The sequence below is a fragment of the Chamaea fasciata genome, unplaced genomic scaffold (assembly GCF_029207755.1).
Source record: "Chamaea fasciata isolate MVZ Bird 193981 ecotype frontalis unplaced genomic scaffold, bChaFas1.0.hap1 SCAF_25, whole genome shotgun sequence".
Taxonomy (NCBI): Eukaryota; Metazoa; Chordata; class Aves; order Passeriformes; family Sylviidae; genus Chamaea; species Chamaea fasciata.
Window position 1 is genome coordinate 1,237,944 of NW_027094110.1, and position 22,170 is coordinate 1,260,113.

Sequence of the window (22,170 nt, forward strand, 5' to 3'; positions counted from 1 at the left end):
CTGCTAAAACACTTATAGAAAACATGTTTCCTGGCATATAGCTCCGCAGCCATATGTCTATTGCATCATTCACAATTAAATTCAATCACCCTTAAACGCTTGGAGAAAATCCCAGCCCGTGTGAGCGAGCCTTCCTCGCCGGGCTGGATGAAATTTGGACACTTGATCCCACGAATGTTGGGGTTGGAGTTGGCTCAGGCGTGGTTAACCTGATACAGCTGATGCTGAGTGCTGCGAGATAATTCAAGGGCATGTTCCTTGTCGTAGCCTTGCAATTCCTGGCTATAAAAACGTGTTGGGGGCTCTGGGGGAGAGGAAATAATTCCGTGGGATTTGCTTGCAACACGCTCGAGTCGCTTTGAGCAAGTTTCAAGGGAGAGTTGTGTCCATGAGAAACGGTGGGATGAACCGGAATAACTGCAGGGCCTGGGCACAGCTGGATGTTTGGGATGTTTAGGATCTGCTGGGAGGTGTGTGCACAGAGACATCCAACAACAAAGCCTGGCCTGCTCCTTGTTAGGCTGGGTCAGATTTTTGTCATCTTGGGGGGAAGGAGGGTCCCACGTGTCCAGCACAGCAATTCCTGTGCCACAGGAACACCCAGGCTCAAAAACCTGAGTGGTTGGATGGATGGAATCATCCCTAGATCTGTCCACAGAAACCCTCTGAGGCCAGTGCATTCAGTTAAAGAATAATCTTAATAAGTCTCTCATTTTGTGGGTTTGTGGCTCTCCCTTTGAGGAAATGTTGGATTTCCCTGTGCTTCACTCAAAAGGAGTTCTGTGGGATGCTCTGACATGGGTAGTGCACAAACAGGGATGAAATCCCACATCTCTGACATGGGGAATGTCGTTCCAATCCAAACCAGCTTCCACTGGAAACCAAACCCACGAGCTTCCCGTGCCAGAGCCGGTCGTGGCCTATTTTTAGTCCAGCTCTCTATTTCTGGTCTGGTTTTGAAAGGTGAGACAAACCCAGCAGCCAAACCCGGTTGATCCCGTTTGTTTCTTTCATCCAGGAGCAGCCTGAGTTGTGGAAAGTGTCCCTGTCCACAGCAGGGGTGGAATGGGATGGTCTTTAACATCCTTTTCTACCCAAAATACTCCATGGATCTATCACTCTGATTCTTAGTTCTGTTATACGGCCCAAATTCTCGCTTTCATAGACAAAAACATATCTGTTATTTAAATCAGACGCTTGTCTCCCTCTGCCTTTCACATTTCATCTCTGAATTCATTTTCTGGGCTGATATGCAATGTAAAACCTGGTTCCACACTGAGTCAGGCACTTCCCAATGTGTGTGTGTGTGTGTTTGAGGGAGGGAAGAAAGGGACAAAAGGGAAAATTCTTGGTGGGAGCTGTTGGAGTCAGCAGGGCTGTGCCCACACTCAGGTTTTAAACCACATTTTACCGGGACATTTTGGCCTTTAACAGAGCTGTGTGTCCCTGTCAGTCAGTAATAGATTACTGTACATAATAGAAATCTTTATATAGATGTTGGAGGCCTTTGCTGAGCCACAGATGTTTCCTTCCAAGAAACATTTTCCTGCCACGGAACCGCAGAAGGCTTTGAGCTGGAAGGGACGTTCAAACATCATCTCATCCAACTCCTGTGCTATGCTAAAAGCAAAAGCTACTGGAATTTTGTCCTACAATGAATGTGGAAATGATGTTTGAGGATTTCTTTGTAGGGAGCACCATCCTGTCCTTTTTTTGTGTGTGTGTGTTTTTTAATCTTTTTCTGGCTGTAGCCAAATGACGGCCATTCCTGCCCAGGGCAGGGGCTTGGTGATGAGTTTTCATGTCCCTGAGAACCCAAAGCAGTTTCTGTGACTCTGTGACTGTAGAAGTGTTTCAGGAACATCCACAAAAAGATAATACATTGAGTAAGAGCTTCCTCATCCTTCTTTCCACAGTTGGTTTTTTTTTTCCTGTCCACCTCATTTTTTGATTTCCTGTTCCCAATGACTCCTTTAGTCACCTCGTCATCCAGTTAAAAAAAAAAAAAAAAAAAAAAAAAAAGATGGAATTAATACTGAGCTAAAGCTGAGTTTCCCAACTGTTCATCTCCAATTTTCTTTTTATACCCAAAGGCCAAAAATTTGACTCCCAGACTGGTTTGGGTTGGAAGGGAAATTAAGGATCCTCTCATTCCACCCCGTGCCATGGGCAGGGACACCTTCCACTATCCCAGCTTGCTCCAAATCCCATCCAGGCTGGCCTGGAGCATTCCAGGGATGAACATTCCCACAGAGCATCCCTCACCCTGCCCTTCCCGAGCTGCTCCCACGTGTGTCTGCAGTGCAGTCACTCAAGAAGCAGAGAGCCAAAATTCTCACTCGGTGAGGCTCAGCCTGGTAATAAACCTGCAGTCAGAGCTCTGTGCTGCTCCCGGGGCTCCCACAAACCATCCCTAACGAGCTCGGGGAAGTTACTGCCCTCCCACCCCGCTCCTGCCGCAGCTTTAACGCCAAAGTTTCTGCCTGTGGGTTTTTCCCTGCCCCAGACCTTCTCTAACCCACCTCGTCCGTGCTCCCTGCTTGACTGGAGTCAATTTAGTGGAGCTAATGGAGTCACTTCTCTTCAGGTCAGCGCTGATTTCACATCCCTGAGTTCCTCGCTTAATTTGCTGAGAACATTTCTGATTCCGAAGCCCATTTCCAGCGTTCCCCTGTTTTCCGCGGCGCTGGGGCTGGCTGGGCCGGACCCGGGGCTGCCCCACATCCCCGCAGGCTCAGGGCTGTGTTTGCTCCGGGCTGCAATCCCGGCACCCGGCTGGATCAGGCTGTGTCCCTGCCTTCCCTGGGCCAGGGAGGCAGCAGCTCTCAGGAAAGGGTTAATCCCGGCGAGCCTTTGGGATCCTTCGCTGGGGAGAGGGCCGATCTTTTGTTTGTTTTGAAGCCGCTGGCAGGAAAGCGGGGAGGAGAAAATTACCTAAGTGATAGTGAGGTTGCCACGAACTCTATAAAAACTGGGAAATCAAAGCGGAGAAAACTCCACCTCGCCCGTCCTGCACCACAAGCACAGCCCCTGAAGGAGAAACCCACCCCACAAGTGAGTGATCTCAAAGGCTTGAACTCCAACCAAGCCGCATGAGCTCAGAGCTGCTGCAGGGCTGAGGAGCCCCGGCGCTGTCCCGGCCGGATCCCGCAGCTCCGGGAACAGGGAACGCCGATTTTTTGGGAACTCCCCCAGCCATGAAGTGGAGGCAGCTCCTCTGCATCGCCGTCTGCCTGCTGGAGCTGGCTGGTGAGTATCGATGCCCCAAACCCTCCCCGGGTCACAGCAGGCAGCTCCTCGGGGAGGGAAGATGCTTCTCCAGGAGTTTGGGATTCGGTGCCACCCAAAAACCCCGCGGTGACATTTCACAGGGCAGCATCAGCATCCCCGTGTGCTGGGGGAAAAAAAAAAAACCAAAACACCTCACTGCTGCTCTGGAAAGGACAGGAATGGGGATCTGAACTCCCCACAAAATCCTGGTTAACACGAGGGGATGCGAATGCAGCAGGCAAGGAGTGCAGCCACAGTTCAAGTTGTCTCTCAGCCTGCTCGGGTGTAAACGAGCCACGCTTTTGTTTTGTGGTTGGAACTAAACATTTGCTGAAAATCAAATGAATCTCCATAAATATTAAAATCTCCTATTGCAGCTCCTCAAATATTCATCATATGAAGCAATGAATAACAGCGCCGAGATTTTTTTTTTTTTTCCTCTTAGGTGCTACTTTTTAAAGGGTTGTATTTTAGGGAAATATTATCATTTTTGTCCCAAACCCAACAGCCATGAGGTAATAATAATAAAAAAAAGGGACTAAAAAAAGTGAAGCAGCACTCTGTGTGTTGCCTGGTGTGCTGGGACAGGAGCCAGGAGCCTGCGGGTGTCTCCTCAAATGTAATTTTTTCTTGCTCACACGAATGTGAGCGACGAGAATCCATTGCCGGAATTCTCTGGGATTTGTTCTCCTGTTTCACAGAGCTCCTTTCATGTTCCCCTGGCTGCCCAGGTAAATTGCTCACCTGAGCTGCTGGCTGACCCTCCAGTCCGTGTTAATTTTACAGGAATTGAAAAAAAAAAAAAAACCTCAATTTTATTTGAGAAAAGTGACATTCAGCACTGTGAGGTTGGGCTGAACCGAGTGAGGGTGTGAGACAAAGGTGTGAGGGAACCTTGAGCCTCAAACCTCGAGTTCCTTGTACAAAACAAAAGTGATGGGGAAGTGATAAAAACCCGGGATTTTGAAGGACGAAGCCACTGGGCAGCAGCTTTAATGCTGAAAATGTCCTTGCACAGCCCATGGCCATCATCCCTGTAGGATATTCCTGCCTGGAAAGAGGAGGAGGTTGTAGCTGCTGGGAAAAAAACTCAGGCAGCTCATCCTCGGGGCTCTGCTTGTTCCTCAGCTCCGTGGGGAACCCCAGGGAACCCACCCAAGGCTCCAGTTGTGCAATTCCCGTGGAAATCCCAACTCTGTGGGTTTGGGCTCGAGTTGCTCCTGGCAGAGCTGCTGAGGGTGGGAGCACCGGGCTCCTCCTGCTCCCAGGACACCTTCAGCTCAAGCCACGTGTTTTATAGGAAAAAAAAAAAACCAAAAAACCCAACCCTTTGCGACACACTGGGACAGGAGTCCTACAAACGTTGTGTGTGGATGTGGTGTGGGGAGGATGGAGTTTGGGTTCCGGGAGCCAGGAGCAGCCTGGTCCAACCCCACAGGAGCAAATCCCCAGGGAAACCCGACCTCAAGGGCAGCAAATCCCCGGGGAATGCTCCTCCTGGTTCTCTGGGCTTCCTGCTGAGTTTCCAGGAGAGGTTTGCAGCCACCCCTGGTGTGCGGAGTGGGCTGCAGTTCCCAGAGCCTCCCAAGCTCCTGGGAGGACGCTGTGAGCAGCTCGTGGTGGAAAACTGGGCATGGATAAAGCACATGGAGAGCTGTCCTGTGCTTGTCTCAGAGGGAACATGGGAAAGGGAGCATGGATTGCATTTGTACCTAATAAAAACCTCTTTATTTCTTTTACTTAACCTTTCATCTTTCTTTTATATATACTTTTTTTCATTCATCTCTGCCAAGCTTGGTTTTTAGAAAAAATCTCTTTTCCTGCCACTTTCACACGTTCTTTCTTTCCTCCACTCCTTTTGCAACGCTTGTGAAAGTTCTGAATATCAGGAAAGGGGGGGGGAAAAAGAGACTTTAAAACTTCCAGCTGCTCGAGTTTAACATCCTTTAGAGGCTGCTGCTCCAGCCAGGAGAAATCTCAACCCCGGGAAGGTGCTGAGCTCCTGGGCTGCCCCAGAGGCCCCAATCCCAAGGAAAGGCTGGGAGCAGCAGCTGGGCTTTGGTGGGGCAGCTCGGGGGGCTCCCCCGGCCCCCCAGCCCCACACCCACATCCTGTCCGGGCCAAGGAAAAGGGGGAGGGAAGGGATTTTTATCAGATATTTCCAGAGGGAAGAGGGCTCCACCCGCTTGAATTCCTGCCACATGGCTGAGAGCTGCGGAGCTGGGAAGGCGTGAGTAATGCCGGCTGGAGTCCTTGGAGGGGCTGCTGCGGGGAGCCGGGGCTGGCTCCTCTCCTGAGCTCCTCTCCTGCATCCCACAGCTCCGGGGCTCTGCATCCTACAGCCCCAGGGCTCTGCATCCTACAGCTCCAGGGCTCTGCATCCCACAGCCCCGGGGCTCTGCATCCCACAGCTCCAGGGCTCTGCATCCCACAGCTCCAGGGCTCTGCATCCCTCAGCCCCGGGGCTCTGCATCCCACAGCTCCAGGGCTCTGCATCCCCCAGCCCCAGGGCTCTGCATCCCCCAGCTCCAGGGCTCTGCATCCCACAGCTCCAGGGCTCTGCATCCCCCAGCCCCGGGGCTCTGCATCCCCCAGCCCCGGGGCTCTGCATCCCACAGCCCCAGGGCTCTGCATCCCACAGCTCCAGGGCTCTGCATCCCCCAGCCCCGGGGCTCTGCATCCCACAGCCCCGGGGCTCTGCATCCCCCAGCCCCAGGGCTCTGCATCCCACAGCTCCAGGGCTCTGCATCCCACAGCTCCAGGGCTCTGCATCCCACAGCCCCAGGGCTCTGCATCCCACAGCTCCAGGGCTCTGCATCCCACAGCTCCAGGGCTCTGCATCCCACAGCTCCAGGGCTCTGCATCCCACAGCTCCAGGGCTCTGCATCCCCCAGCTCCAGGGCTCTGCATCCCACAGCTCCAGGGCTCTGCATCCCACAGCTCCAGGGCTCTGCATCCCCCAGCCCCGGGGCTCTGCATCCCCCAGCCCCAGGGCTCTGCATCCCACAGCTCCAGGGCTCTGCATCCCACAGCTCCAGGGCTCTGCATCCCACAGCTCCAGGGCTCGTCTCCTGCATCCCAGAGCTCCTCTCCTGCATCCCAGGGCTCCAGAGCTCCTCTCCTGTGTCCTGTGATCCCTTGACCCTCTTCTCCTACATTCCCTGGTTCTTCACCCTCCTCTTCTACATCCTGTGGTTCCAGAACTCCTCTCCTCCATCCCCCGGTCCCTTTACCATCCTCCCCTGCATCCCGTGGTTCTGCACTGTCCTGTTCTCCATCCCCTGGTTCCTCACCCTCCTCTGCAGCCCTGGGACCAGCAGGGCCCTGGTGCCAGCTCGGGGCATCCCTGGAGCTCTCCCGGAGCTTGGGAATAAACTCTGCCAAGGACAGAGCTGGAGGAGCTGCCCTGGGCCAGGGTTTGTGTGTCAGGTGCCCAACGAGCCCAGGGCTGAGCAGAAGGTTTGCCAGAGGTGAACCAAGAGATCTGAGGCAGGATCAGCTCAGGAGGGGCAGGTCCTGCCCGGAGATTCCCAGTGGGATTCACCTCCCCCTGTTTTGTTTGCTGTGGGTGCAGAATTGGGATCCAACGACGGAAACTTTCCTTCTCTTTCCTGAACCTTTGCCACTGCAGTTTTGTGGCCCTGGCTTGGTGCTCAGGGATGAGTCTCGGAGCAAGTTTAACATTTCTATTGTTGCCTTTTCTTTATTCAATCAAAAATCCTCCCTAAGCCCCATTATTAAAATATCTTTAAAAAATAATTTACTTTTTAAAACCTGGGCGGGTGAACACAATGGGTGCTGTGAAAGTGCAATTTTCTTCCCCATCCCTGCATGGTTTTGCTCTTGCATGTGCTTGCATTGCCAGGTGAAGATTTCTCCCAGGTTAATAAATAGCTCGGCTCAAACTCTAAACCCTCAATCCTAACAAATTGACAAAGTTTAATGAAGCCATTAAAAATGTATGGTGCAATAAATAACCGTCTTTAGCTGAGCACCACGTGGATTATCCAGCCCACATCTGGATCACTATTTATCTCATGAGCCCAAAGATTTAACAAAAAAAAAAAAAACAAAACAAAAAAAAAAAAAAAAAAAAAACCAAAAAAAACTCATCCACGTTTTGTGGCAAAGCTCCTGCACATGCTCCAAGAGAGGCAAGGAAAAGAAATCCAGAGTGACAGCTCCTCTCCCAAATTACACTGAGCAACGGCCAGGCCTCCATTGCAATACTCAGCGCTGAAAAGGCTTTGATTGGAAATTCCTCAGGTGCTTTACGAACATCTGGAAGGGTTCAGAGGTGCTGGGGTGGCTGTGGCACTTGGGGAGGTCAGGCGCAGGCTCTGCATTGTTCTGGTGATGTAAAATTTCCTGCTCCTGGCCAGGAAAACAGGAGTTGTGAGTGGAGCCTGGCTCTGGCTCCTTGTTCTGTGCCTCCTGCTTTTGATTTGTTAAAAGTCATCAGGAAAACTCGCTGATTTCACCAGCTGGAAGTGGATTGTCTTGGAGAAGAGGGAACTTCTCCCCCTGAAAGAAAAGCTGTGCCAGAACCTGAATTCCAGCTCCAGACACCTGCAGTGAGCCCACAGCAGGGCCCCCCCGGAGCAGCTGCGGGGTGGGATGGGATGGACCAGGATGGGATGGATGGGATGGGATGGATAGGATGGGATGGGATGGATGGGATAGATCAGGATGGGATGGATAGGATGGGATGGGATGGATGGGATAGATCAGGATGGGATGGATAGGATGGGATGGGATGGATAGGATGGATCAGGATGGGATGGATCAGGGTGGGCAACACCAGTGTGGGCAGCCCCACAGGGCCCGTCTGGCCCCCACGTTTCCCCTCTGGCCCAGCCTCCCACAGCAGGAGCAGCAGAGCAGCTCTGGCCCTACCCCTCACAGCGAAACCCCGGTGACCTGGGGCTGGGCTCTGACCCGGGGCTCTGCCCTGAGCAGCCCTGCAGGCTCTGTGCAGCTGGCCAGCCAAGCGCTGTGTGGCGACACAGCAGCTCCTGCCAGGCCATCCCCATCCCAATCCCCCAGCCCCCCGTGCCCAGTGCTCTTTCCCTGGCAGCAGATCCTGCTCGGGACCTGCCAGAGCTGCTCCATCTCTCAGGGTGGTTTGGGAGGATGAAGTAACTTTTCTTGGAGCTGGGGCTCCCCTGGGCAGAGCTACAAATGAAACAACACATTCTGTATGATTTTCTCTTTAGTGCCTGGATAAGAATCTTAAACACCAAGAGCCCTGGGGTAGAGACTGGAGCTGTTTGTTAAAAGTGGGAATGGGTCCTGGAGAGAGGGAAGGTTGTAGGAATGGAGAGAAAAGCATTTTCACTGTCTCACACAGCTCGTTCCAGAAGGAAAAGCTGGAAGTGTCGTCTCTGTGAGGCAGCAGGAAGCAATATATAAACTTTAAGTTAGACCAGCAAACCACTCTGCAAACATTCTGCTTTACCTCCAAAGATGTTTTCGCTCATGAGTCAGGGCTGATCCCGAGCCAGTGGGAATGTTTCTATTTACTTTGAGATCGTGCCTGCAACTGTAAATCCAACTTATCTATCCTGAGGCAGAGCAGTGATCTCTTCCAAGGCTTGATGCTTTCCTCCCAGGATTACAAACCCAAGCTACTCTGAAATCCAGCTTTGTGCAGAGCTTTGTGCACCCACCAGTGAGCTTGGGGTGGGGTGAGGGTGGGAACCAGCCCGTCCTTCTCCTCCTGCAGGAGCCCCTGCGAGGGGCTGGTGCTCACCTGGATGAAAATTTCACCCCTGAGCCTCTCCCAGATGCACCCCAAATCTTCCTGCCAGTTTGGGGCAAGAAAAAGCGAATTTGGGAGAGCAGCTAAACCTTTCCTGCTTTCCCCCAGGGGCTCAGGGCTGGGCTGGGGGTCCAGCAGCCCCTAAGAGCTTCCTCTCCCCTCAGGCTGTGCTGCTGAGAGCTCGACAGACCCCCCCACCCTGACAGCCACGGCTGTGACAGCGGGGGACACCAGCGCTGGGACAGCCAGCACCGCCACCACTGCCACCAGTGCCACGGGACACCCCAGCAGCGCCAAACCACCCTCTGGTAACCTCTCCCTTGGTTCCCTCTGTAATTCCTGGTAGCTTCTGTGTCAATAATTAGATTTATTAAGTATTATAATCTAATATTAGATTTATTAACAGGCCCGCACTGTTAAGGCATGGTTCGTGCTCTCAAAAAAAGAGGCTGGGGATGGTCAAAGGCTTTAATTGCATCCAAAAGAATCCCACCGGGGGACCCCCAACCCGGGCAGCTCAGCCCCATCCTGGCCAAAACAAAAAGCTCAGTCACGTTTATCTCAGCACACGTGTTGGCAGAGACCCTTTGGGAGGAGAGGACAAGGGGGAATGGATTTAAGCTGCAGGAGGGGAGATTTCAATTAAATATTGGGCAGGAATTGTTCCCTGGGAGGGCGGGCAGGCCCTGGCACAGGGTGCCCGGAGCAGCTGTGGCTGCCCCTGGATCCCTGGAAGTGTCCAAGGCCAGGTTGGACACTGGGGCTTGGAGCAGCCTGGGACAGTGGGAGGTGTCCCTGCCACAGCAGGGGTGGCACTGGATGAGTTTTAAGGTCCCTTCAGCCCAAACCAGTGTGTGATTCCCTGATGGGAGGCCCAGCCCAGGCTCTGAAGGGCTCTGAGGGGATGAGGGCGCTCAGGGAGCCTTTCCCTGGAGCTGTTTGGGGTCAGGGCCCAGGAGGGTTGGGGGCAATGCCTGGGGTGGGCGGTGGCACCCTGGCCCTGGTGATGAGCCCGTTGTGCCCTGACCAGGGGCTGTGTGTGACAAACAGGCAGCAGGACCAGGGCTGGAGAGGGTTCCTGGAGAGCCACCGACCCCTGGTGCTGCTGCTGGCTGTGACAAACCAATATTGCCAAAATTGTCCTTCAGTCACGGCGCGCAGCTCTCGGGGTTTGGGGTCTGTCTGTGACCTCCTCTCTGCATTCCCTCCAAGCTGAAGCCACAGCCAGCTCCGTGGCCACCAGCCCGACATCATCAGAGCTCCAGGGGCAGCTGAGGAGCAGCCCCCAGCCCAGCTCGGCCCCCACAGCGCTGCCGGGCTCCTCCCCGGGGCCGCACGGGAGCCCGGGGGTCCCCACAACGCAGAGCCCCCCGACACAGCCCGGGGGCAGCGCCGACACCTGGGGCTCCACGGAGGGCAGGAGCAGCCCTGCGGCCAGCCCGGAGCATCCTGCCGTGCCAGCGGCCACCACGGCCCCGCACGCAGCCGGGGACAGCCCCGAGGTGAGCCCGGGGCCGGCCGGGGAGGCTGGGCTGTCCCCAAGCGGGGCAGTGCCACCACACCGCTCTGTGCTCTCCCTTGCAGCGTGCCCTCCCCGCCATCGGCTGCCACAGCGCCAGGGACCACGGTGACACCGGAGCCGTCTGCCTGCAGCTCGAGTCCCGCAGCTGCGTGAGTGCCCCGCGTGGCCCCGGGGGGACACAGTGCAGAGGGGGGGCTGCGGGGGTCACCCAGCACTGGGGTCACTGGGGTCACTGGGGTCACTGGGGTCACTGGGGTGCTGCAGTAGTGAGGTCACCCAGCATTGGGGGGCGCTGTGAGGGTCCTGCAGCACTGGGGTCACCCAGCACCCCGGGGGGGCTCTTTGGGGTGGGGACCCCCCATCAGTGACCCCTGGGCTGGTGCAGCAGGGGCTGGTCCCAGGAGGATCCCAAAGGGGTGGATCCAAAGGGACCACGGCGGTTCCAGGGGAAACGCGACCTCCCAGCTGCACAAATCCTCCTTTTTCCTTTGAGCTCTGGGGTCAGCTCAGCTTCTAAAGCATCTCCCAGCGTGTCCAGCAGGAAGTTGCCTTTGTTCTTCTTCTTCCTCTTCCCTGTTGGGAACAAAGGTGCCCTTTTTTGTCCTGCCAAGTGGCCTAGGAAAGAAAACAGGGCATTGGAAGGAGCTGCTCAGTGGCCCCAGCAGCTCCTGCGGGAATCCCAGGCTCTCTGTGACCGTCCTTGGCCCTGTGCACCAATAACAAGGAATTTTTAATAGCAGCGAGGGGTCTGCTGTGGGTGGGAGGAAGAAACCTTCCCCACTGCAGGCACAGCCTGCCCCAGAGGGTGGCCTGGGTTGGATCTTGTGAGGCAACAACGCCCTGGCTGTGAAATGCACCTAAACCACACGATTTTAGGTTTGTCACTGAGCCACGCCGCTGCCGCAGAGGATGACTGAGTCTGACTTGGTTTCCTCCGCAGATGAGCGATTCAATGGCATTTAGGCTCGTTCCTGTTTACGGGGGCTGCACCGGAGCAGGAATCCGCAGGGAAAGTCCTGCGGGAGCCCGATCTCAGATGCCATCTAGTGGGCTCTGAGCCCGGCTGGGCACGGATGGATGTGGATACGGATACAGCACACCCAGAGCATCCCAGAGACTCAGAGCTCACGCTGCCGAGCCCTCCCTCCCATCCCAAACATCCCCAATTCCCACCAGGCTTTTCTGGAGCTTCCCAGCCCGCAGCAGAGCCCGGCCCTCGGCAGCCCCGGGGTGGGATCAGGGGCTCAGGCTGGGGCTGGGAACCCGAAAAGAGCAGTCCTGGAGGGCGGCAGCCAGGAGGGGCCGCGTGTCCCTCTCTCCTGCTGGCCTTTCCCGAGGCAAATGAGCAATCAGCTGGCACCCGGCGCCGCTAATTGCGAAGGGAAACTCTGACACTCCGATGAGTTCTTTCCACAGCACAGAAAGGAAAATACACACTCGGGTCTCTTGTTCCATCTTGGCCTTCCTCCCCCCCGGAGCCAAGCTCGACAGAGACAGCTGAAAATGATTTGTTTGTTGTTCTCCCGTGGAGGAGTTCCCGTGTTTTGGGGGACTCGGAGGATGGAGGGACCCGGGGCACAGGCAGGAGGGCACTGAGCCCAGGACAAGGGGGATTCTCCTGGGATTTAGCCCGGGGCAGGGCTCCTGGAGCTGTCTCTGTCTCTGGGGTGGGCACAGCCGCTGTCCCCAGCCCGGAGGGTGTCAGGGAGGCTGGGAAGGGTTTCAGCAAGGCTGGGCTTTGTCTTTGAGCCTGGCTGTGGCTCCTTTCCCCGAGGAGAAGGCCCATCCTGTCTGACACAGAGACTGGCCCGCAAAGGCTGCAGCTCCTCACTCCTCTTCCTCTTCCACCCCCAGCGTCAGCTCAGCTCTAAAATGTGAGAAATTTGTGGGTTTTTTACCTAGCCTTTGATCAGCAACCTAGCAAAAACACTGAAGACATTTCCTAAACAGGAAGGCTCAATGCTCCTTTGTTATTTCCCTCCTTTCCCAGCCCCTGCCTGGGAGTCTGGAACAATAGGGCTCTTCAGTTGTTCCAGCCCAAAAACTGGGGAGACTCGCCATGCGATTCAGAGCCTAAATTTAGCTTTGTGTAAATGCCGTTTTCGAGAGTTGCTAATAATATCTCCGTTTAATTCCTCCTCATTAGGTTAAGAGAGGAGAAATGAGCACCTCCACCTCCAAGGTGTTGGGGCTGTGGGCAGGGCTGCGGTGGGAGGGGAGGGTCTGACACCCAGCTCAGCTTTGCGGGGCACAGAGGAGCCACCAAAATTCGAATGGGAAAGCCCAACACCTCCAGCAGCAGGGCATGGCTCGGTTTGCTCGGTTTAACGGCTGCTCTTTCTGACAATTTCGCAGGAAGACTTTGTAGAGAGGAAGGGAGCGGATCTGTGGCGAGCGATATGTGAGAATGGAACCCACAGCTTGGCCTCCCCCTGCGAGATCAAACTCACCCCATCCAGCCTGGACAGGGACTGTTTGCTCCTCACCCTCACAGGAGAGAAAGGTCAGTGCAGGTCACTGCTTGGCTGTGACCCACAGGTCATGCCGTGGGCAGAGGGACTGGGATTCCTCCTGGGGGAGGAGACAGATCCTGGGAGGAGAAACCCCTCTGCAGTTCTGTGCGGCATCCTCACACCCCAGTGGATGTTCCCAAATAAGGAAAAGGGTTTCAGTTTCGCCTCAAGGCTTTCAAGGAAGAAAGAAAACCTAGAATCTTCCATGCCCTTCTTACCGAGGTTGGTTCAGTGCCAAGGCAAAGGCACCTGTTGGTCTCTGTAGCTGTTCTTTCTATTGAGCACCAGACAAATAACCCTCCTAAAACATTGAGTACTTAAGAAGGAGCCCAGAGGTGCTCAGGGCTTTTGGGGGTGTCTTAGCCGGGTGTGAGGGGCTTTCCTGCACCTGCACACGGCTTCTGTTTTGGTTTTGTATCGCTTGTTCTTTTCTCTTTGGTCAAAACCTTTTGCTTTTCAAAGCGCTCCTGATCAGCCATCCCGCAATTATCTTAAAGCTGTTTCTGGGAGGTTGCAGGTCAGCCCTCAGGGCCTGGTACATCACCACGCAGCCTCTCTCCATTCTGCTCTTTCTCCTGGGGTCCTGCAGCATCCCTGGAGCGTGGAACTGCCTCCAGGGGCAACCTTGGCTCCTCTGTGCACAGCCAGGCTCCTTGGTGTGCCCTGAGCGCAGGGTGTGTGATCCGTGGGTGGAATGGATGGAAGCAGGATGCACAATGTGTGTGATGTGTCTCGTGTGGGTGACGTGGGTGATGTCCTCTCCTGTTTTCCACCTTGCAGATCCTGACAAACTCCTGAGCACGCTCCGGAAGACTCAATGGGAAAAGGTAAACCCCTGAAGCAAATTCACCTGCAAAAAAAATGCCTGGCCAGAGGGCTGGAGGGGTGAGAGCTTTAGATGGTCGGCTGAGGCTGAGGGAGATGCTGAGACTTGAACCTGCCCCTAATTTGGAGGAGTGTAGAGATCCCTGGCAGTGTCCCAGGCCAGGCTGGACGGGGCTGGGAGCACCCTGGGGCAGTGCCAGGTGTCCCTGCCATGGCAAGGGTGGCACTGGGTGATTTTTAAGCTCCCTTCCAACCCAAACCAGGCTGGGATTCTGTGGTTGGAGCCAAGCCCCAGCGAGGCTGTGACGCAGCACGGGAGAACCAGGACAGGCCGTGGGGGCAGAAAAGCTTGAGCTGGCTCTGGGAAATGCTGTAGCCTTGTCTCAGCAAGGGTTGGAGCCCAGCAATGACTCTCAGGATGTAATTGGCTTCTTCAGAGGCCCAGGCTGACATCAGTGAATTCCTCCTTCCCCTGAGGCTGCCACTGGCCCGGGGGGCTGAGCCCCGGGTGTCACTCAGGGTATAAATGGCAGAGCTGCAGCACTCAGGGAGATCTCAGCCGGGTGAGCCCCGGGGTGTGCTCCAGAGGACAGAATTCCTGTGCCACAGGAGGCTCCAGGCTGGGAATGAGCCTGTGAGGACGTGAGGGCTCCCAGGGCTGGGGCAGCAAAGCCCAACTCTGATTACGTGCGGTTTCCCAAGGAGGTGAGGAGCAGCATTGTTTGAAGCCTGTGCAGCAGATGCAAACGTTTCCTGTTTGTCCCGCTCCCAACTCCCTTTGGTGCTTTTTTATTTTATTTTATTTTATTTTTTCCTCCAGTTTGGAATACAATCCCTCAAAAAGGAGAGTGCGAGGAGCCAGCGGGACTCTTCCCAGAAGACCCTGATCGCCCTGGTGACATCTGGGCTGCTGCTGGCCTTCCTGGGGCTGGCTGGATATTTCCTGATGAAGCGGCGCAGCTGGAGCCCGGCGGGAGAGAGGCTGGTCAGTGCTTACAGGTGGCAGAGCCGCAGGTAGAGAGGAGGCCGGCAGCACAGGGGGGTCCAGAGGGGCAGGACAGGGACATCCCCACCCCTGTGGCTCTGTGCTCACCCCCAGGTGTGTCCCCAGGTCCAGGACAGGGACATCCCCACCCCTGTGGCTCTGTGCTCACCCCCAGGTGTGTCCCCAGGTCCAGGACAGGGACATCCCCACCCCTGTGGCTCTGTGCTCACCCCCGGGGTGTCCCCAGGTCCAGGACAGGGACATCCCCACCCCTGTGGCTCTGTGCTCACCCCCGGGGTGTCCCCAGGTGCTGGGACAGCCTGGGCAGGGCAGGGGGCACTGACGGGGAACCTCTCTGGTCTTCCAAAACCAGCTCCTGCAGCTGCCCCGCCCCGTTCCTGAGGTCTAACCCTCATTTTTGCTCAGCAGTAAGAACTCATCCAGCAAGAGCCCTCCAGAGCCACTGCAACCTTACGAGTGTGCCATTAAAAGTGACGCCCTTTAACTCCCATTGCTGTGTGAGCCCCGTGTCTGTACCCGTGCTGTAATAAAGGCAATTTCTCCCCACCGGCCATGGTAATAAAACATATCAAGAAAGAAAGAGGCAGACATTTCCTATTTCCATTCTCCCCTTTTCCAGGTAGGCTGACCCTGAGGACTCCTCCCCAGCAGTGACTTTTGGGGACGTGGCCCTGTGTAAAGCGAGGCCGGGCCATGATTTCTGCTGTGTCCCGGGAGGCCGGCAGGGCGTGTCCTGGCCAGGAGGGATGTCCCCAGAGCACAGAGCTGGGAGATGCCCGTGCCAGAGGCGGGGACACTGCCCCGTGTCCCTGATGCTGGCAGTGTGTGCCGTGGAAACCCCCGGCCGTGCCAACCCAACCCCAGGTGAGGCGAGTCCAGCCCACCCAGGGAAACGAGACTGAGTGAGCTCCAGCCTGGACAGTGCTGGATGCTGCTGAGGGAATTCCAGCTGGGAATTGCCACCTGGGGCTCACCACTGCCAGTTCCAGGGCTGCACAACGTCTGGGGAATTCTTGTGAGGGGATGGAGGCAGCTCTGGGAGGCCCTGGATCCTCCGGAGGCACCTGCTCCTCACAGCCCTGCTGAGGTGAAGTTCTGCACTTCTGCCACACCTGCACTTCAAAGGGAGGGCAAGGGGAGAAAAGGAGACAATTTCCACCATTTCCATTCGATGGTGATTCCTCCTTGGCCAAAGTGGCCGGCAGAGCTCCTGTCCCAAGGCAAGGTGGGCGCCAAAACCCGGTTAGGAGAAAACAACTAAACCTGACAGCTTCTCTTGCAGGTGTCGGAGGGAAAACTGCAGTTCCTGGGGAAACGGCAGCTCCAGGGTTGGTTCAGGCCCTCTGCTCCCCTTCTTGTCAGCGAGAGCAGTGCCCTGACCCGTGGCTGTCTGTCCCTCCTGCCTGGGCGCCGCGGGCAGCCCCTGCCCTCAGCCCGGCACCTTTTCCCCGCCCTGACTGTGTCCCTTGTGTCCCCGCCAGGCTGAAGACCCCTATTACACGGAGAGCGGCAGCCAGGGGAACACCATGCTGATGACGCCCTCGCAGGAGCCCGCGGAGCTCCAGGAGAAGCCGAACCTCCCCAACCTCAACGGGGGCACGCAGGAGAACGGGACGGGCCAGGCGGGCTCCAAGAACGGCCACTCGGGCCGGCAGCACAGCCCCGCCGACACCGAGATGTGACCGCGGCCGGAGCCGCCGCGGCAGCGCAGGGACGGGGCAGGGCAGGGCAGTGGATCTCCGGGGACGCACAGGGAACTGCAGACCTCCTGAATCGTTGTTATTGTCCCCGTGAAGAACTTCAAAATCAGCCTAAAGCACACGGAGGGGCAGAGCTGCCAAAGAGCAGCTTCTCTGCCTCCTCCTCCTCCTCCTCTCACTGACCACACAGGACAATTTTCTGCAGCTGTTCTCTGCTTTTGTTGTTAGAGGAACAACAGGACGAATGCAAGTGCCCTTAGCCCTCCGCAGCTTTTAAGCAGAGGCAGAGATGGACTCCAGGCAGCCCAGATTCCCGGGAGCAATATGTTAGGCTGACTAAAGTAGTTTAATTGGGATCGCAGCGACAAAAGCCTCTCAGGTTTCAGATAGTTTTTGGTTAACAGAGTTGTTTATAATCTCATCTTTATGTTTAAGTGCAGGATTTCTTCCTTTCCTGAGACCATCAGGTATTTAACCCCTTCCTGTGCTTTAGGACTCCTTCTACTATTTCTACTCCAGCAGAATCTGCTGAAGCTCTGTGAAACTTTCCACATGGAATTGAAGGCTGAAATGTCAACTCCTTTCTCTTTGACTCCTACCAGGACTGTGTCCTGAAGTTTTTTTTTTAGAGGAAAAAAACCTTCCCCAGCCTCGTCCTGCCAGGGGCTGGGGATTGTGACGGGCAGAGCCAGGGATTTATCCCTTGAGTGAGATGGAGAACACTGGGCAGGGCTGTGGGGCGCTCTGGGTGTCTGGGACCCTCTCCCTGCTGGCACCCGGGGCAGGAATTTGGGCAGGAGAGGTGCCAGAGGGTTCCCAGAGGGAGGGGAGGGAGACAAACCCCCAGCTCTGCAATGGGCCTTCCTCTCTCTGCACCAGCAGCAGGGCCATGAGCAAAGAGCAGGGATTTCACTTGGGGAAGCACCAAATCCCAGGAGCAGGAGCAGCTCTGAGCCCTCTCTGTGCTGATCCTGCTCCTGGGGAAAACGCTGCTGGAACCACATGGAGCTCCCGGCAGCTGGTGGGAGCCAGGGACCCAGGGCAGGTTTGTTCCCCCATCCCAAGCAGATTTTTAGGGAGCCAAAGCCCTGACTGTGCCAGCCCCGCTCTGCTGGTGCCGGACCAGGAGGGGTGATGGTTCAACACAAGCACCAGCAGCGACCTCCACACCCAAAACAGGCCCAAAAACGGCCCTTGGAACTGATCAACCCTCTCACGAGTGAATTCATCCCAACTTCTCTCAGTGCTGAACACCTGAGGGAAAGGTTTGTTGTTTGTTTTTTTTTTTTTTTCTGGTACAGTGCTCAAAGCAATGACAGCAGCATCCATCACCACCCGGGGCTGTCTCCTTGTGGGTGCAAGAGTCACTCAAACACAATTAAAATATTCCAGGCTGTTTGCTTTGGTGTGAATTGCTTCTCCCAGATCTCATTGTAAATAATCCCGGTTGAAAAAAAAAAAAAAAAAAAGAAAAAAAAAAAAAGAAAAAAGGAAAGGAAAAAATAATTAAGTACTAAAAAACCGGCTTCTCCGTTGTGTCCTTGGAAGAGCAGAGTGTTTATCCCCGCGGGGTGCGTGGCTCTGGCTGCTGCCAGCAGGATGGGAGGACAACGCCTCACGGAGAGGTTTTTTTCCCAGCAGAAATCCCATGACTAAAGGCTCTGGCTGGCTCTGAGCACAGTCCTCTCCCCCCCCCCCCCCCAAAAAAAAAAAAAATCTGCAGGACGAGTGACGTTCGGCAGGCTGTTAACACCTCGTTAGGTTGATTTGGGGTTTTTTGATGTTTGAGACGTTCAGTTCCTGGGAAAAGCAATGAGGCTCCGGAGTGATGCGCAGGGCTGGGGTTTGACCCGAGAGCCCCTACTGCACCAGGGGAGCAGGTGGGACATCAGCAGGAATTTCCTCATGGAAAAGGGCGGTCAGGCCTTGGAAGGGGCTGCCCCAGGGAGGTTTGGAGTCCCCACCCCTGCAGGTGTCACCTGGAGGTGGCACTGAGCGCTCAGGGTGGGGATCGGACACAGTTTGGACTCGGTGATCCCAGAGGGACTTTCCAGCCTCAGTGATCCTGGGATTCTGTGAGGGCTCCCTTGCTCTGCAGTAACCAGCAACTTTTCCTGCCCCAAAAATCTGCAGGGGGACGCAGGGAAGCCTTCAGTGCCTGACGCTGTTGTACACTACCACGGCACAGACTCCGACTTCAGAAGGCTGAAAATGACTCTTTTATTTTTGGGATGCGTCTCCCTTTTGTACTATTTTGCACAGACCAACTCCATTGGTGAAACAAAGATAAACTTCTGTAATCACATTGGTCAGAGCAGAGGGACATCAAGAAGAAATCTCTTCTAGGGAAAAGAATGAAAACAAAGTTAGAGTTACAAAAACACGTCTCTTGTTTACAGAAAATTTCTTGGGAAAAGAATTTTAGAAAACGAAAACATTTTAGGCACGAAACCAGGGCTACAAGTGCCTGCTCTTGCGGAGATGCTCGAGCTGCACTGACGGCAGGAACTTTGGGAATGCGATTTCTCCTGAATCCCTCTCCTCTCTGGGATGTCTGACCCTTTCCAGCGCTGATTCCCCGGCACCGGGAACTCCTCAGGGGACACCGGCTCCTCTTTTGCCGGGTTTGGGGGCAGCCTGACCGCTGGCAGCCCGGCCGGGAGGGGAACAGATGCAGGAAAACCCGATGACTTTCCCAGGGAAAGCTCTCCCGGAGGTTTGATTAACCTGGGAGGTGGGACGGGGAGCCGGACCCGGCTTTTCTCCTGGCAATTGTTTATCTCATCAGCGCTGCACCGGGAGCTGCGGATCTCATCAAACGTCAGGTGCACTTTTCACAGCTCGGGGAATGTCCTGCAGCCAAGCGGGGACAATGAAGTTACAGTCAAGTGCTCTGGCAAAACAAAAGGTTCCTCCAGAGGCTCCAGACTGAGGGAAACGCGGAGCGGGGCCGGTGCTGAGGCAGCGGAAAGGGCTGGAAAAGGTTGGAAAAGGCTGGAAAAGGCTGGAAAAAGCTGCACTTCCAGCTCAGGAAGTTTTTTTTGCCTGTGTGTAAACAGCCCTGGCCCGGCCGAAAAGATTTTTGTTATTATTCCTCCCTTATCAGCCCCCTTGCATTCCTTCCTTGCCCCCTCCTCTCAGCATCCCCTGCAGCCTCACAGCTGCTTTTTTTGGGGGGCCATTTTGGGGGGTGTGAATCCATTTCAGCTTCCAACAGCGGCCTGGTTTCCCATAAACGTGGTTCAAGGTTGGTGCGAGTTCTCCTACCTGGCTCATGAGCTCCCACTCTGCTCCCACACAGTCTTTAGCTGCCGGGGAGCCTCATTTTGAAAGGGACCCTCTGGAGGAAAATAATTGGCATGAAAACATCCTCTGGGGAAGAATGGGTGAGAGGGAGGGATATAACTGTGAATTTAAAGTGCTAACTTTAAATTAAACTGCTAACTATAAATACCAAAAATAGAACTAGAAATGGAAATAGAAATAGAAATAGAAATAGAAATAGAAACAGAACTGCAACACCGAATGCCATGTCTGTGTCCATTTCCCAGCCTGCCACCCACCCAAGCAGCCCCAAATCCTTCTGCCAGCTGAAATCAGAGATTTTTCCCAGAAATGAAGGAACACCTTCCTACCTGAACTACCTCAAAATTCTGCTATTCTGTGCTTTGCTGCAGGCAAATTTATGAAGGCAAAGAACTTTGGGATCATTTTTACGAGCTGTGTCCCTCGGTTGGATGTTCCATCCTTCCCCAATAAATCCAGCACACCCCTGGACCTGCACTGCGCTGTCCCAAACCCTCCAGAGCCGATCAGCCCGACCCGGGATGGGGAAAAGCGGCTCCTCCCTCTGTTCGCTGTCATTAATTTCCCGAGCGAGGTGAGAGCCGCGGCTCGGCACACCCCGAGCATCCCGCAGGATTTCAGGGAGGCAGAGGAGGCACATTTGCACTCCGATGCTGCTATCTGCCGGCTGCGCTCCGCCAGAGCGCTCAGAGCCGGCTCTAGAGGGCAGCTGGAACTCGGGGAACGCTGCCCCGGCAGGAGCTGCTCCCAAAAAACGACTGCTGCCCCAGCGCAGAGCCCGCGGTGCTGCAATCCAGCCCCGGGCTCAGTGAAAACATGGATTTATGGAAGAATAACGCGAACAGCGGGACTTGGAGCCCAAATTCCAGGAATGGGGAGCGTCCACAATGGCATTTCTAACGTAGATTTTGCATTGTTATCTCTCTCAGTGTTGGACCCTGCAAATCCTGTGGGAGTTCTCCCATTTCTGCAGCTCCATCCCCTGCGAGGCCAGGCAGGAGTTTTGGTCTGACCTGGGGAATTCAGGGGCACAGGAGGCCTTTGGTGGCTGACGGAGAAGAAGCTGGGGAAGCATCAGTGGGGCCAGGACACCCCCGAAATCTGGGATCCAGCAGTGTCCTGGGCTCAGCCACCATCAAATGGCCACAAAGGCATTTCCCAGAGCTGCAAAAAGGTTATGATCAAGCACATTTTGGTTTTTTTTCCTCCTTTTCCAACCATGGTGGTGGACCTGGCAGCGCTGGGTTAGTGGTTGGACTTGATCTTAGAGGTCTTCTCCAGCCTTAAAACTTCCATGATTCTGTCTTTGCTTTCCAGGTTAAAAAAAAAAAAACAAACCAGCACCTGTGATGGTTTTTTTCATCCCCTCCACCAAAAAAAAAAAATTGTATTTACAGCTCTTTGCATCACAGGCCCTTCCCATGCATTTGGAGCCTTTAATCTTGGCCTTCAGATCCATTTAATTTGCCGCTGTTTTGATTTGTAGTAACAGACGTAAATGAGATTATCCATCCCGTGAGACCAGCTGTGGAAGGCAAACGCTGAGGAATTGGGGTCTGAAAAGATTTTAATGTGCTGCAAACCTCGAGAACGGGGAGAGCTCAGGGAGAGCCAGGACTGAGGTGCCAGAGGTGCCAGGCTGTGGGAGCAGGAGCTCGGGGTGGTGGCAGAGCTGTCCCCGAGCTCCCAAACTCCTTCTCACACCTGAAGGAGCCACAGGGGCAGGAGGAAACACCTTCGCAGCGTGCAAAGAGCATCCAAAGCGCTGTGAGGCCGGAAAACACCTTTTTTAACTTAATAAAGACAAGGATGGGTGAGCCTGGGGGGCTGTTTGCGGGTCGGTGTGGAGCCAGATGCAGAAATTGCTCGGAGTTAAGATCTTCCTATTGAAAATCCCTTGTGTTTTTCTCCTGGAGAAGGAAAATCCCAGCATTTCTGAATAGTTTTTCTGGTCGTTTTCTAATGGCAGCTTCTGGTGTTGGGGAGAGATGGGTTCCACTCCTGGTTCCACTGCTCTGACTGCAGAGAAACAGAAGTCTGAAGAGTCCTGTCCCTTTTTGTCCTTTTGTCACAGATGCCCCAAGGGCTCCTATGTAGGAAATTTGTCCTCAAGTTACTTACTTTTTATTCCTATAACTTAAGCAATACATCACCCTTCTGACTCTTAGTTATTTATTTGCTATTTCTGGTTCTTTTGACTTTTTTTTCCCTTTATATATATATTTTTTTAATCTTCATGTTTACATCTTCCTTCTTTCCTTATCTCC

General features: G+C 54.7%; 1 protein-coding gene across 4 annotated transcripts; it reads left to right on the top strand.

Moving 5' to 3' along the window:
• The first annotated feature begins 2,929 nt into the window (after positions 1-2,929).
• CD34 (CD34 molecule) lies at positions 2,930-18,009 on the top strand. Of its 4 annotated transcripts, none has more exons than XR_010723776.1 (9): positions 2,930-3,249; positions 9,196-9,339; positions 10,244-10,533; positions 10,616-10,702; positions 12,909-13,056; positions 13,847-13,893; positions 14,712-14,876; positions 15,250-16,225; positions 16,379-16,466. XR_010723776.1 is itself a non-coding variant. In XM_066203709.1 (8 exons), exons 1-8 carry the CDS (start codon positions 3,198-3,200, stop codon positions 16,577-16,579), a joined length of 1,134 nt encoding a protein of 377 aa, XP_066059806.1. In that variant the 5' UTR covers positions 2,930-3,197; the 3' UTR covers positions 16,580-18,009. The 4 variants fall into 4 exon arrangements, 1 of the variants encoding a protein (XP_066059806.1); XR_010723777.1 differs by having other exon boundaries at positions 15,303-16,225; XR_010723778.1 differs by having other exon boundaries at positions 15,306-16,225.
• Positions 18,010-22,170: the final 4,161 nt, after the last annotated feature.

Excerpts from the sequence above, each read along its gene's own strand:
- CD34 (XM_066203709.1), top strand. The coding sequence starts at position 3,198 with ATGAAGTGGAGGCAGCTCCTCTGCATCGCCGTCTGCCTGCTGGAGCTG. Across the intron at positions 3,250-9,195 it reads CTGCCTGCTGGAGCTGGCTG|GCTGTGCTGCTGAGAGCTCG; the intron begins GTGAGTATCGAT and ends CTCTCCCCTCAG. Across the intron at positions 13,894-14,711 it reads GGAAGACTCAATGGGAAAAG|TTTGGAATACAATCCCTCAA; the intron begins GTAAACCCCTGA and ends TTTTTCCTCCAG.